The 15453-nt window shown below is 44.4% G+C and overlaps 2 protein-coding genes across 3 annotated transcripts in view; one reads left to right on the forward strand and one right to left on the reverse strand.

The window, feature by feature from the left end:
* COQ6 (coenzyme Q6 monooxygenase) overlaps positions 1-8009 on the forward strand; it is a 12919-nt gene extending 4910 nt beyond the window's left edge. The window contains exons 3-12 of the mRNA XM_011981507.1: positions 252-310; positions 602-725; positions 2968-3098; positions 3806-3913; positions 3997-4059; positions 4249-4356; positions 6040-6242; positions 6322-6437; positions 6607-6773; positions 7873-8009. Coding sequence (XP_011836897.1) covers positions 252-310; positions 602-725; positions 2968-3098; positions 3806-3913; positions 3997-4059; positions 4249-4356; positions 6040-6242; positions 6322-6437; positions 6607-6773; positions 7873-7902 — 1109 coding nt within the window. The 3' untranslated portion in view covers positions 7903-8009. The remainder of the gene's footprint in view (positions 1-251; positions 311-601; positions 726-2967; positions 3099-3805; positions 3914-3996; positions 4060-4248; positions 4357-6039; positions 6243-6321; positions 6438-6606; positions 6774-7872) is intronic.
* Positions 8010-11287: 3278 nt separating this feature from the next.
* The window catches only part of ENTPD5 (ectonucleoside triphosphate diphosphohydrolase 5), a 62492-nt gene continuing 58326 nt past the window's right edge, over positions 11288-15453 (reverse strand). For both annotated transcript variants that reach the window (XM_011981505.1, XM_011981506.1), the window contains 2 exons: positions 15156-15271; positions 11288-12234 (listed from right to left, as the gene is read on the reverse strand). In XM_011981505.1, the coding sequence (XP_011836895.1) occupies positions 12148-12234; positions 15156-15271 (203 nt within the window). In that variant the 3' untranslated portion in view covers positions 11288-12147. The remainder of the gene's footprint in view (positions 12235-15155; positions 15272-15453) is intronic.

Here is a 15453-nt window from a genome sequence, read left to right on the forward strand (position 1 = left end):
GCCTCGGCCTCCCAAAGTGCTGGGATTACAGGCGTGAGCCACCGCGCCCGGCAGAAGCTGGGTGGTTTTTCATGCTATGCAACCTGGAACTGGGGAACAGAGTAGCTTAGGTACTAACATCAAACAAGATAGAAGTGGAGAGTATTATTGAAGAATACTGAAAACAACCCTTTACATAACAGGATGGAGGGACAAGGGGGAGCCCAGGTCCCTGTGAGGTCACTCTGGTCTATAGATCCTTTCTTTTGTAGGTTTTGGTGCCTGGGACCATATCTGCAACATGAGATACAGAGCCTTTCGGCGAATGCAGGTGCCCCTTTATCTTTTTCAATTTTGTCAAGATGTTTTGGTCTGTCTTGTGTTAAGCTATCGGAGTCCACTTTCTTCAAGTGTTCTGTGAATGTAAGAGGAATCAGACAAGGTTCACAGTCTGACGAAGTGGGAAGAAGCATTCCCAGAATCTTCTAATTTTATATTTTCCTGCCAGAGGGGCTGACAATTGTGATTTTTCTGCTCTGTCACTTGGGAAAGCAATATTGTTTCTGATTGGAATGATGTTTCCTTCTTGGTTTTAATGCAAACTTTCCTTTTGTGTTTCCAGGTGTGGGACGCCTGCTCAGAGGCCCTGATAATGTTTGATAAGGATAATTTAGATGATATGGGCTATATCGTGGAGAATGATGTCATCATGCATGCTCTCACTAAGCAGCTGGAGGCTGTGTCTGGTGAGGCCCCCATCTTCCATCTTGCATTCATTGGGAAGTGAACTGCTTAGGACTTACTGGAAGAAAGGATCTCTTTTACAATATTCAGTGTCCACCATAAAGAAATCCTCTGATGGCCGGGTGTGGTGGCTCACGCCTGTAATCCCAGCACTTTGGGAGGCTAAAGCGGGCGGATCACAAAGTCAGGAGATCAAGACCATCCTGGCTAACATGGTGAAACTCCATCTCTACTAAAAATACAAAACAAAAATTAGCCGGGCGCGGTGGCAGGTGCCTGTAGACCCAGCTACTCGGGAGGCTGAGGCAGGAGAATGGCATGAACCAGGAGGTGGAGCTTGCAGTGAGCCAAGATTATGCCACTGCACTCCAGCCTGGGCGACAGAGCAAGACTCCATCTCAAAAAAAGGAATTCTCTGATGATTATTTCACAGTGCTGGGTACTTAGGAATTGCTGGGTCATATAATAATTCTATGTTTAATATTTTCAGAAGCTGCCAAACTTTTCTAAAGAGGCTATGCAATTTCACTTTCCCACCAGTATATAAGGGTTCCAATTTCTCTACATCCTCACCAACACTTATTTTCCTTCTTTTAAAAAAAAAACTGTAGCCATCCTGTTGAGAGTGAAGTGGTATCTCATGGTAGTTGTGGTTGCGTTTCCTTAATAACTAATGATGCCAAGTATCTTTTCATGTCCTTACTGGCCATTTGTGTATCCACTTTGGAGAAATGTCTGTTCAAAATCTTTTGCCTGTTTTTTTTTTTTTTTTTGAGACGGAGTCTCGTTCTGTTGCCCAGGCCAGAGTGAAGTGGCACGATCTCCGCTCACTGCAAGCTCCGCCCCCCTGGTTCATTCTCATGCTATTCTCCTGCCTCAGTCTCCTGAGTAGCTGGGACTACAGGCGCCCGCCACCACGCCCGGCTAATTTTTTTGAAGTTTTAGTAGAGACGGGGTTTCACAGTGTTCACCAGGATGGTCTCGATCTCCTGACCTCGTGATCCACCAGCCTTGGCCTCCCAAAGTGCTGGGATTACAGGCATGAGCCACTGTGCCCAGCCTTGCCTGTTTTTAAATTGGATTATTTCTCTTTTTGAGTTATAGGAGTTCTTTATATATTCTGAATATAAATTTATCAGTTAGGCGATTTGCAAATATCTTAGTGTTCTAGAGAGAGAAAAATTGGAAGCAACTTAAATGCTTTTTGATATTGAATAGTAGTTCATGTAATGAACCACGATGTACCTTTTAAAGATAATTTGGATCTAAAATTTAATAACTCAGAAATTTGTTCCATAATATATTGGGTCATATGATCACACTTGTGTGTGTATGTACATGCATAGGAAATTGTCTGGAAAGCTATACACCAAAGCTGTAACTGCAGTTGTCTCTGAGTAGTTTCATTAAGGGTGATTTTTCCCCACTTTAACCTTTCTTTGTTGTCCAAACTTTTACAGCGAGCTTACTATTATTATTTAAATTTTTTTGTTGAGGGTATGACTGACTGACATACAAAAAGCTGTAAATGATGTATACAGTCTGATATTTTTGGAGATAGTGTTTTGTTTTGTTTTGAGACAAGGTCTTGCTTTGTTTTCCCTGGCTGGGGTGCAGTGGCTCAAGCAATCCTCTCACCTCAGCCTCCTGACTAACTGGGACTAAAGGTGAGCACCATCATGCCTGGTTAATTTTTTGTAAAGATGGGGTTTTACCATGTTGCCCAGGCTGGTCGTGAACTCCTGGGCTCAAGTGATCCTCCTGCCTCAGCCTCCCTAAGTGCTGGGATTACAAGCATGAGCCACCCGTGTCTGGCTATAGAGCATATTGTTTTTATGACCAGAAAAATGAAATGGTTTCCAGCTGGAAGAAAATATTTTGTAGTCTAGGATTTGTTTCAGCCTATGGTATTCCCAGCTTGTCTACTGTAAAAGCGCACACGGGCTCATTTAGGCGCAGAGTGAAAATGGAGGCGCAGAAGCATGTGGACAGTAAGAAAGAGTGCCTCTGACGGAGTTCACTGAGAACTTCAGTGTCTTTTTTTGACATTGAGTTATCTCTGTGGCTTCTGTCATTTATTAGCTCAGACCATAGCATTAATTACTGATTTTTTTTTTTTTTTTTTAATCTTAAATGACAAGACACTGCTGTCCTGGGACCTTGCTTTAGGTTTAGTTATGGCTTTTTCCTCAGCCTATGTGGCCCGCCTTTCTAATTTTTTTTTCTCTCTTTTGAACTCCCCAGACCGAGTGACGGTTCTCTACAGGAGCAAAGCCATTCGCTATACCTGGCCTTGTCCATTTCCTATGGCAGACTCCAGCCCTTGGGTTCATATTACCCTAGGTGATGGCAGCACCTTCCAGACCAAATTGTTGGTAGTTGAAGATTCTTACTTTGCTAGGGGTCTCATATATCTACATCTTATCCTAGATTCTAGGGACTCTGGTTTTAGATCTAAGCTATAGTTTAATTTTAGGCAAAGCTTTTGGTTATAAGGACTGGTACCCATTCAGGCCAGCTCAAGTTGAGATGGTCTCATCCTAAATTCTGTACAGGAAGCAATCTCATGGGCCGTCTTAGGTCATGAAATAACAGATAGCTGGGCCTCACAGGGCAGGCACCACAGTGTAGGGAATGGAGGCTGTTCTTTCCCTCTGAGGAGTCTGTGGTCATTGATCTCTTGCCTCTCATTTTTCTCCTTTCTGCTCACAAGCTTCCCTTTTTGCATGGCAGCCATTCCTAACCCTACATCAGAACTATTCAGCTCCAGTGTGTGCCCCATACTGAAACTTTCCTTATTGCTGTCTAGTTCAAATATCAGGAGGGCCTGGCTGAGTTTAACTCATGGCTGGCACCTTTTGAGTCATGTCTAGCTTTGGCTTTGTTGGCTGAGGCTGAGGTGACACAGTGCAGGGGCTCCGCCTCTAGGGGCTCTGAGTGAAGCAGGCCTGATGGAATTATCCTGCCACAGAATGGGCTCACCAACAATCAGAGCTGGAGGAAACTTTAGGGGGCAGAGAAAAACTTCTGAAGCAGTTTAAGAAGAGGCTGTAAGACTTAGCAGGCTCGTGTGTCCATGCAGATAGGTGCAGATGGTCACAACTCTGGAGTACGGCAGGCTGCTGGAATCCAGAATGTGAGCTGGAACTATGACCAGTCTGCTGTTGTGGCTACTCTGCATTTATCAGAGGTAAGATGCTGAGCTGCCATCTGGGGACTCTATTCATAGGCACTAGGTACTTCGCAGAGAAACTTTTGTCCTCTCTGTTGCAGGCCACAGAAAACAACGTAGCCTGGCAGAGATTTCTTCCCTCTGGGCCTATTGCTCTGCTCCCGGTAAGAGGTCCTTCTGGCCAGTCTGCCCACATGCATGCAGCCTTTCCTCTTCCCCTTCTCTCAGCCTTTTTCTGGTTTCAAGGGAATTTGTCCAGGCTGGTTGTAAGTTCCCTTCTTACCTTTTTATGCTTGAGAGTTCCCAAGTGCAGAAGAATCTTAGCCCTTGGTATTGGTGTTCTTTTGACACAGCTTTCAGACACCTTGAGTTCCTTGGTTTGGTCTACGTCCCATGAACATGCAGCACAGCTAGTTAGCATGGATGAGGAAAAATTTGTGGATGCCGTTAACTCTGCCTTTGTGAGTATCAATATACCCAGCTAATGATGTGTTGCAGGAGGACATACAGAAAGATGTGTTTTTGTTTTTTTTTTAAAAAAACAGAGTCTTGCCAGGCTGGAGTGCAGTGGCGCGATCTTGGCTCACTGTGCAATCTCTGCCTCCCGGGTTCAAGTGATTCTCCTGCCTCAGCCTCCCGAGTAGCTGGGACTACAGCCATGTGCCACCATGCCTGGCTAATTTTTGTATTTTTAGTAGAGATGGGGTTTCACCATGTTGGCCAGGCTGGTCTCAAACTCCTGACCTCAAGTGATCTGCCTGCCTTGGCCTCCCAAAGTGCTGGGATTACAGGCGTGAGCCACCATGCCCAGCCAGAAAGGTGGTTTTGAGTCAGGAAAAAGGAGTAACCAGTCAGCTGTCCCTTTGTACTTTGTAACTATAATGCTTGGTCTGGATTATGTGGAGGAGGGCATACAGGGAAATGCAAAACAATAGAAATAATAAATAATAACCTTTTGAGGGTTGTGGGCTGCTGTTAGGCTGACTGAAACAGCTGCCTGGGTGGTGGTTAGCATTGGCCTTTTTTTGAAGCTGTAACACTTGCATCACTTGGAACAGTTCTGCTAGGTTCCAGCTACCTGAACCTTTCAAGCCTAATTCATTGGAAGTATTCCTAGGGAAAGGCTGAGCGAATATCAGCATGGGGCTTAAGAGTAAGCTTAGTAGGTGGGTTCAATACTGGTTCTACCTGTTCATTTCCTGAAAAATATAAATAGTATCACTAACTTCTCAGGATTGAATGAAGACTTTCAAAATGACAGAACTTTTGTAAAATGCATGGAACATCTTTAGTACATTGTAGGTGCTCAACAAATACTAATAACTATTCTGGAGTAGACACAGCCTTTGGATATTAGGGGTACCAGTATTACTTTTGGAGCCTAAATGACACTCAAAGCCTGCCACCTTCACACCAAAGAACTAGACTCCACTGCTCTGTAGTAGCAACAATAATGAAAGGAACATAATGAAGTGGATTCTGAGATAAATGGTGAACACTACCCCACTCTGGGCCATTTAGTATATATTCCTGGCACAGGTCTAGGACCTCTGCAGTGCAGTCATTCACCATTAATTGTCCTTTCTATGTAGCAGGCTCTGGAGATACTGAGAACAGTCTCTGCTTTCAGGAAGTTCATAGTCAGGCGAGGAAGACCGTAAATGACAATCTTCGTACAGTGATAGAAGTATGCATAGGATGCTGGGGAAGCATACAGGAGGAAACACAGAGAAAGACTGGAGGGGTTAAAAAGAAGCGACATCTTCTGGATGCTCTGAGGTGTTATCTTAATGAAATAGAGACGGGCATTCTAAGCAGAGGAGAGTCGTGGAGGTAGAAGGATACTGTGTGATGAGCTATACTGTGGCCGGTGTATGGTTATTGAGGGTGGGGACTAGTGAAAGGTGAAGCTCAGCAGTAGGCAGGGGCCAGCTCATGTGCAGTTTGGCTTGATCTTAAAACCTGTGGGGAGCGATGAGAAGTTGAGCTGTGCACTTGAGGGGCTTATCACTTGTCAAGATCAGTGTAGGCAAGGTGGGTAGCATTAGCCTAAGCTTTGGTTACAAACAAGGTTTCTTTGTTGAATTTTTAATTCCCTGCTACTCAAATTTCACCTTGTGTGTCTTGTGGCTGGTGCTGCTCAGTGGAGTGATGCTGACCACACGGACTTCATCGACACAGCTGGTGCCATGCTGCAATATGCTGTCGGTCTTCTGAAGCCCACGAAGGTCTCGGCTCGCCAGCTGCCCCCAAGCGTAGCCAGGGTGGATGCCAAAAGCCGAGTTCTGTTTCCTCTTGGGTTGGGACATGCTGCTGAGTACGTCAGGCCTCGGGTGGCGCTCATTGGGTAAGATGATAACAGAGCAGGGCCACTCCCTTCTCACCTTGCTGCCAGACGTCACACCTGAACTCTGCTTTATTCTTAGGGACGCAGCCCACAGAGTCCATCCGCTTGCAGGACAAGGTGTCAACATGGGCTTTGGGGATATCTCCAGCTTGGCCCATCACCTCAGTACGGCAGCCTTCAATGGGAAGGACTTAGGTAAGGATTCAGGTACTGTGGAGAAGTATCCAGAGGTCATATAGTTAGGCAAAATCAGGGCCCACAGTAGCAAGAGGGAGTGGACATAAAATATATATGGTGGCTTGCTAGGAGAGGGAAGAAAACCTTATTATTGGATGAGGGATTTAATCTTTCCTCTGCCTTTCAGGTTCCATGAGCCACCTCACAGGTTATGAAACGGAAAGACAGCGTCACAACACTGCTCTTCTGGCTGCTACAGACTTACTAAAAAGGCTCTATTCTACCAGTGCCGCCCCGCTTGTGTTGCTCAGGACATGGGGCTTGCAGGCCACAAATGCAGTGTCTCCACTCAAAGTAAGAGGTTGCTCAGAGGAATGACTTTGCAAACAGCTCTCAATTTCTTTCTTTTTTTTTTTTTTTTGAGACAGAGTCTTGCTGTTATCGCCGAGGCTGGAGTTCAGTGGCACAATTTCTGCAGCCTCTGCCTCCCAGGTTCAAGTGATTATCCTGCTTCAGCCTCCCAAGTGGCTGGGATTACAGGCACCTGCCACCACACCCGACTAATTTTTAAATTTTTAGTAGAGATGGGGTTTCACCATGTTGGCCAAGCTGGTCTTGAACTCCTGACCTGTGATCCGCCTGCCTCGGCCTCCCAAAGTGCTGGGATTACAGGCATGAGCCACTGCGGCTGGCTCACAGCTCTTAATTTCTTTGAATTAATTTTCTTGGCTGTAAAATTATTATCTTTATGTGTCTGCCTTCTCAAGGGTTACGAGCAGAAGAGTACTTGCTAGGCTTTTAGGTGTTACAGCCCACATCTAAGTAGTAACTTTATGTATAAGAAGGACTTAAGAATAGTGAATAGGGAGTGTTGTGGCACATGCCTGTAGTCCTAGCTATTCAGGACACTCAGGCAAGAGGATCATTTAAGCCCAGGAGTTTGAGGCTACAGTGAGCTACGATCACATCACTGTACTCAGACTGGGTGACAGAGTAAGACCAGTCTCTTGGAAAAAAAAATAATAATAATGAATAGGGATTTCTAATGATGAAGATGTTTAAGCTGCTTTCGCTGCTTGGCTGGTTTCATCCTGAAAACTTTCATTTAAAGATATGTTTTTTCTGTTGGGTGCAGTGGCTCATGCCTGTAATCCCACCACTTTAGGAGGCTGGGGAGGGAGGAGTGCTTGAGTCCAGGAGTTTGAGGCTGCAGTGAGCTATGATCACACTACTGCACTCCAGCCCAGTCAACACAGTGAGACCCTGTCTCCAAAACATGTGTTTATAGATACGTATATATTCCTTTTTTTAGCTGAAATAAAACAGGGACTCTTGGGAAGAATATCTACATGATTATTATCTACAATAATAATTCTGTAGAGAATTATCTACAATAATTATTTTCTTCACCTGACAGTGTTAAGAGTTTCACTCACTTATATTTTTTCTCCAGGAACAGATTATGGCCTTTGCAAGCAAATGAGTACTCCTCTCCTAAAGATTATGTTGATGAAAAAGAACGTCCTCCCCCAAGACCCATCATACATATATTCAAGATCTTATTTAATTTAATAAACTTACTTTACATTATAATTCTCTTTTTCTTCTTTGCTTAATGGGCCTGTGGCACCCAAATAATGAATGATAATTTGCTGTGAGGAGCGTACATTAGCCAGACCAAAGGAAAAAACTTTGAAGGAAGACTTACAATGTGGTTGAAAAGAGCTTTTTATTACTAAAAAACCCACAAGGTGCTGTCACACTCATTTCCAATTGTTAACAATCATTTCTAAAGAGAAAATTTACAGTTTTTTTGTTTTTGTTTTAGTGTTGGTCTTAAATTTATACAGTTGTTTTTTGATAGAGGTAAGAATTAGAAATAGTTGATGCATTTTTGTTAGAATTGCTGTTTAAAAGTTAACATCAGAATGCAAATTAAATATAAATTGCTTTAACCTTTGTTACAGGTACACTGGACTTTCTGAAAGGAAAACCAGGTCTCATTAATGCTAGTTATTACTTTATCACAGCACCAGATTTCCATTTTATTTATGGTTCCTCTCTGGGACACCACTGTCTGTTTAATAAAACAACAAATAATTCATTGCACAGATCCGAAGACCTCAGGAACCAGATCACAAGGGAAACCGATTAGCAGCAGAATTTGTTCGTGTTTGGTGGCAGACTGGTGGCCAACTGGAGGGAAGGGAGTTTTACTGTGGGTTTTTGAAGAGGTCTCTTCACAAGACCAGAGATGCCTCTTGAAGACATTTTTAGGTTGTGGATTTGCTTACTCTGAAGAACATCTTGCCCAAAAGTCTGATTTGAGATGAAATGAGGGGAAACAGTCTGCTTTTGAACCAAGTAAGGTATTATTGGGAATAATTTTTAGAGCCATGGGAAATCTATTCTTATAGGGGCGCTTTTCAGGCAAATGCAGAAAATTTAAAAGATTCTAGAACCAAAAAGTGACAATGTCGCAACCTTCCTGGAATCTCAGGAAAAAGAATTAAAGATGGCAGCTGCTGTGAAAAGCTGTGTGACTACTGGCGGAGACTGCAGGGACAAGGTCATCTTTCACAACAAATGGAAAAGTGGCCTAGATGAGGAGGACACAGACTCTCCAGAAGTTATGCAAACAAAATCAGGCAAGACGAAGAATTTTAAGGCACACCTCCATTGGCCCACAGAGTGTTCTTCATTTGACAATGATGTTAAACAGCATCTGTCATGTACCAGGCCATGTCCTAAGTATTTTAAATATATTAACACATCTACAAAGAGGAAACTATTAGAATCTGTAGGACCTCTTAAGAAGCCCAAAGGGTCTACTGCAGGCAGGATGAGCCTTACAGAAAAAAAATAAAAATTCTCATTCCAAATTGCTCCTAAAATGGACAAATTGGTTACTTCTCCAGAAGGTCTAATCAAGGTTAACAAAATAGATATAGGTAAGTTTCTGGAGTTAGAATGCATCTACCCTAGAGTTCGGAGGTATTCGGGATGACCAAAGGAGTCTGTTGGATGGTATTTGTGCTATACAAAATGGCCCCCGCCATGATTAAAGACCAGAGACTTACATCTCTGCATTTGTCAAGCTGGAACAGTCTTTAGTGAAGGAAGCTTACCGCTTGTAAAATACTGGTTTCTACTGGAGGAAACATGGACAACATTAGTATTCTGTGACTGGTCTGGCACCCTACTTTTATTGACAAAAGATTGGAAGGGGTTTGAAAGTCATGTCACTTAATAAAGAACTTGGGAGGAGCTTTCCTCAAAAGATCCAAAGATTCTGGAAGGAGAGATTAGAGCAGAACTAAGACCACTTAGAAGACAGACAGATTTTAGCTCAATATAAGGAATTTTTTTTAACATCGGTGCAGTTCCAAATGGAATAAGCTGCTTGAACATGCCTTAGCAGAAGCTGAATGACAACCTGTTAGGAATTCTAGGGAATTCTGTACTGAGTACAACCTTGGCTTATTTCTTTGGACTGTTTCCAACTCAAGATTCTGTTATTTCATTATAAGCATTTTGAGGAAGGCAGTTGGTATAAAGGTGACCTTAGTAATAAAAGTCAGTGTGAAGTCTAAAGAAATTCCACAATGAATTTAAAGACAAGAATTTTAGGGACAAGGAAACAAATTTGTCTAGTAACTTGCACATAGCAGATGGTAAATATTTATTGACTCAATGGAGTTAAAAATAAGGTTTCGGCCAGGCATGGTGGCTCATGCCTGTAATCCCAGCACTTGGGGAGGCCGAGGCAGGTGGATCATGAGGTCAGGAGATCGAGACCATCCTGGCTAACACGGTGAAACCCTGTCTCTACTAAAAAATACAAAAAAAATTAGCCAGGTATGGTGGCGGGTGCCTGTTAGTCCCAGCTACTCAGGGGTCTGAGACAGGAGAATGGCATGAACCCAGGAGGTGGAGCTTGCAGTGAGCCGAGATCGTGCCACTGCACTCCAGCCTGGGTGACAGAGCAAGACTCCATCTCAAAAACAAAAACAAAAAATAAAATAAGGTTTCCCATGGACTGTGTGAGGGCCAGGCATATTTAACATCCTTTGTGAGAGAGGATGGAAACAGTCTACTGTGAAAGCCATCAGTTTGGGGAAATACAAACACTCCTGGAAAGAAGCTGGAGGTTAAGAACCAAGGCAAAGGGGCCAGACCACAGGGAGGTCTTCCAGGTCCAAGAGCACTACAGGGCAGATGAGAAGCAGGGATGATTATGTAGAAAGTGCAAGATAAGGCCAGGCACAGTGTCTCATGCCTGTAATCCCAGCACTTTTGGAGGCGGGTGTATCAATTGAGTTCAGGAGTTGGAAACCAGCCTGGCCAACATGGTAAAACCCCATCTCTACTAAAAATACAAAAATTAGCCAGGAATGGTGGTAGGCGCCTGTAATCCCAGCTACTCAGGAGGCTGAGTCACGAGAATCGCTTGAACCTGGGGGCGGAGGTTGCAGTGAGCTGAGATTGCGCCACTCCACTCTAGCCTGGGCAACAGAGCAAGACTCCGTCTCAAAAAAAAGTGCAAGATAATGAATTTGGGGTAAATAATTCACAGTCAAGAGCTCTGAGCACTTGGATTGAAAAAGAGAACATGAGGGATATTAAATATGGTTCTCCCTGGAAATGTTGGTCCACTGTACTGACGTGGGCTGAGAGCGCCAACCAAATCCAAGTGGGGTTTTGTCAGGAATGGTATTGGAAACTCTGAACTAGATAAATAATTCAGAGGATATTAGCAAAAGTGGTAAGGGGCCAGGACAGGAAGGTACTGTTACAAACGGAGAGAATAAAAGAGCAAACTGAAATAACAGATCCTGGAATAGCACAGACACCTCTGACCACAGACCAAAAGTTAGGGCCTAGTTGTATTTCTTAGAAATACAAAGAAAACAAGTTTAGAATCATAGAAAACACTGTTAACACATTAGCCTGGGAGGTGGTACTGGCACTGAATATACACATACCCATAAAGTTGGATATGTTCATTAATCCCAGAGTTGACTGATAAAATGCTGATTAAAGAAAAGGTAGGCTATATGAGGCAGCCACACCCTCCCAAAACATGTCCCCAGAGACTGGGTGGCCTCCTTTCTTAAGGCTGTAATCTATGCACAGTTAGGAGTTACTCTCCATCCTATTAATATTTAGGATGGCTCTCAGCTGGCTGATTGGAGCTAACACAGAATAGGATCATACAGATTCTGATATGGTCCCATTTTGTGTTGTTGAATTATACGTGGAAAGCAAAATCAGGTATTTTTTTTCTCTTTTTCAGGGGAGGTGGGTGCAGATAAGGGTGGGCAGGGCACTGTACAGGGAGGAAAAAACTGATATTGATGGGTCATGGGATTGCAGTAAGTCAACTTCGTTTACCATTTAAGACAAAAATTTAAATATTCAGTGGAATGAGGCACTCAAAGGGTTGAAATGAGATTTTTCTTTGGTTCCCAGGGACCTGTCCCTGGGCTCTCACTCCAAGGTTAAGTTCCAAAGCTTCTTGGCTCACAGGGCTCTCTGTGATGCTCTGGTACCAGCTGTGTACTCTTGAGTGGTTAGGCAGCAGTTCACATTAGATATGTAAAATTAATTAAACCTAAATCTCTAGGCTCAAGTCCAGGATGTCCCCAGACTAGCTCAGAAACTGAGTGCTCTCTCCTCCCCTTAAAAAGGTGTTGGCAAATGCAGGCCTCCAAGGAAGTGCGTGGCCTCAATGGGAGATGCCCAGAGACTGCAACAGGTGAAAGGTGGCCCCCAAGGCCCAGCCCGTCTCTATGTTGTTCACTTTCTTTGTGAGCTGTTAAGAAGAAAAAAAAAGTCTTCACCTTTTCATCCAGTTTCCAACTCTAGCAAGCACAGCTCTCGGGCAGACGATATTGGCAAAGAATATCCACATGGGCAAACCATGGCGAAACTGACAGGAGCCAGTCTTTGCAGGCTTCCCACTATGTAACGATCTCCTTCTGGCCGTGGCCCATTGGCCATTGCCCCTACACCTGCCATTCTCATCTCTGAACTGAATGCTTCTGGCCCAGGTCGTGGCCCATCAGGCCTTCTAGAGAGAGAGTTTAGACAGACAGTATTCTGAACTCTTTCCCTAACCTTGAAACTACACAAAGTATCCCCTGCTTTATTTTCTGATTCACTAATTTCAGATAAGGCAACTTATAATGTAATGGTAATAGATGCGGTAGAAAGGGCATGGTCAGGAGATGAGGATAGATTTAGGGCTAGAAAAGAACAAACCAAGCTTCTCAACTCCTACTATGTAAGCAAGTGCCTCTTCCTAAGCACTAATGATAACCAAACATGGGGCCAGGCACAGTGGCTCACACCTGTACTCCCAGCACTTTGGGAGGCCAAGGCAGGCGGATTGCTTGAGGTCAGGAGTTCAAGACCAGCCTGGGCAACATGGCAAAACTCCGTCTCTACAAAAAAATTAGCCAGGACTGGTGGCACACACCTGTAATCCCAGCTACTCGGTGGGCTGAGGTGGGAGGGTTGCTTGAACCCGGGAGGGGCAGAGGGTGCAGTGAACTGAGATCATGCCACTGCACTCCAGCCTGGCTGACACAGCAAGACCCTGTCTCAAAAACAAACAAGGCCAGGAGTGGTGGCTCATGCCTATAATCCCAGCACTTTGGGAGGCTGAGGTGGGTGGATCACCTGAGATCAGAAGTTTGAGACCAGCCTGACCAACATGGTGAAACCCCATCTCTACTAAAAATACAAAATTAGCCAGGCGTGGTAGCGCATACCTGTAATCCCAGCTACTTGGGAGGCTGAGGCAGGAGAATCGCTTGAAACCGGGAGGTGGAGGTTGCGGTGAGCTGAGATTGCACCACTGCACTCTAGCCTGGGCAACAAGAGCGAAACTCGGTTTCAAAAGAAAAAAGAAAAAAATAACCAAATAGGGAACTTAACACATTATAAGCCAGTATCTATCTCAATTAGCTTAGTGACCTTGGGCAAAACTTTAGACCCAAATTCCTCAACTATATAAGAAGAGGATTAGATTAGTGTGTATCAGTTTTATCAATCTGTTTTCTTCAGAATTTTAGGGGTTTCTTAGAAACGCTTCAAAGGAAAAAGGGAGGCCAAATGATAGAGGAGTTTCAGGCCCCCAATCTCTGCTTCAACCAGAATAGTTTTGTATTACTGATATATTTTTTTTTTGAGACGGAGTTTCCCTCTTTGTTGCCCAGGCTGGAGTGCAATGGCATGACCTCTCCTCACTGGAACCTCTGCCTCCCAGGTTCAAGTGATTCTCCTGCCTCAGCCTCCCAAGTAGCTGGGATTACAGGCACCTGCCACTATGCCCGGCTAATTTTTGTATTTTTAGTAGAGATGGGGTTTCACCATGTTGGCCAGGCTGGTCTCAAACTCCTGACCTCAGGTGATCCACTCGCCTTGGCCCCCCAAGTGCTAGGATAACAGGCGTGAGCCACCACACCCGGCTGTATTACTGATATTCTACATAAGTTTTTGTTGGATAAAGATGCTACCACCACCAAAAAAAGTCTGTAAACCCGTTGATTGTTCTCTGTTGACCTGATGAAATCGAGCCTAGACACGTGCCCAAAAGTGGGGATAAGTAACTTACTACAGATAAAGTAGAGCCTGCATGTATTGAAACAGATGGAGAGAGACAGGAGGACAAAGAGAGACCTAAGATTCAAGAGGCACTAAATATACGAGGCACACATGAAATATATATGACACATTATATATGCATGAGGCATTCAGTGTTCATGAGACCTTAAATAAGCTACTCACTGGTGACACCCTTTTGGTCCCTCATGTCCTCTGCCAAAGAAAACCCATCGTACATGTTGATGGCTAAGCTAATGCTACTGGCCAGGTGTGTCTGCCCCTGGGGCTTCTCCAAATAGGGCAAGTTTGTGTGGTGGCCTCAGGCACTTTTGTCTTTGTGCTCCCATGACCAAACTTCAGCTCCAGTATGTGTAACCACTCTATTAGCAGCAGAGAGAGGCAGGACATATAAACCCACTCAAATGGAACCCAAGATTTAGAGAGAGTGGTACTTACATTCTGCTTGCATCGTGTCTTCTGTGTTCATCTCTTCATCTGTTTCCCCTTGCTTCTCACCCTGAGTTCTAAACTGATTTAATAAACCATGTGGGCCGGGTGTGGTGGCTCACTCCTATAATCCCAGCCCTTGGGAGGCCGAGGTGGGCGGATCACCTGAGGTCAGGAGTTCGAGACCAGCCTGACCAACATAGTGAAACCCCATCTCTACTAAAAATACAAAAAAATTAGCTGGGAGTGGTGGCGCACGCCTGTAATCCCAGCTACTCGGGAGGCCAAGGCAGGAGAATCGCTTGAACCCAGGAGGCGAAGGTTGCAGTGAGCTGAGATCATGCCACTGCACTCCAGCCTAGGAACAAGAGTGAGACTCCGTCTCAAAAAAATAATAAAAAATAAATATATAAACCATGTGACTTGGCATCTTAATTTGGGCTTCTAGTCTTTCTGTTCTGTGACCTCTGCAATAGCTTGCCTGGTAATACACTTGGAGGCTACCATTGCAGGTAATTTCCCACATTCATGGTGCCCAGCACAGTACCTTGTCCATAGCCCAAACAAAACTACCTCATAATTTCACTTCTGGCTACTCTGATTACTGAACAAGCTCTTAAACCTTCTCAACCCCCACAAAAGAAGGCTGTTATGGGACTCTGGTGTCCTGTCTCTTACCTGTAAGACTGTGCTGTCTGCAAAGCCAAAGCCATCCTTTAACAGGGCTGTGATGTAGCTGAGATCCATGCACAGGAAAGGACTGCCTGAGGTGAAGTTTTCCAAGTTATCACACACTGAAAGAGACAGAGTAAACTGGAGTTCAAGTTTGCAACTAACTGAGAGGTGTAGGATTTTCTCTTAGAAAGTAGAATAGGGGGCCAGGCGTAGTGGCTCACACTTGTAATCCCAGCACTTTGGGAGGCCGAGGCAGGTGGATCACCTGAGGTCAGGAGTTCAAGACCAGCCTGGCCAACAT

The sequence above is a fragment of the Mandrillus leucophaeus genome, unplaced genomic scaffold (genome assembly GCF_000951045.1).
Source record: "Mandrillus leucophaeus isolate KB7577 unplaced genomic scaffold, Mleu.le_1.0 Scaffold228, whole genome shotgun sequence".
Classification (NCBI taxonomy): Eukaryota; Metazoa; Chordata; class Mammalia; order Primates; family Cercopithecidae; genus Mandrillus; species Mandrillus leucophaeus.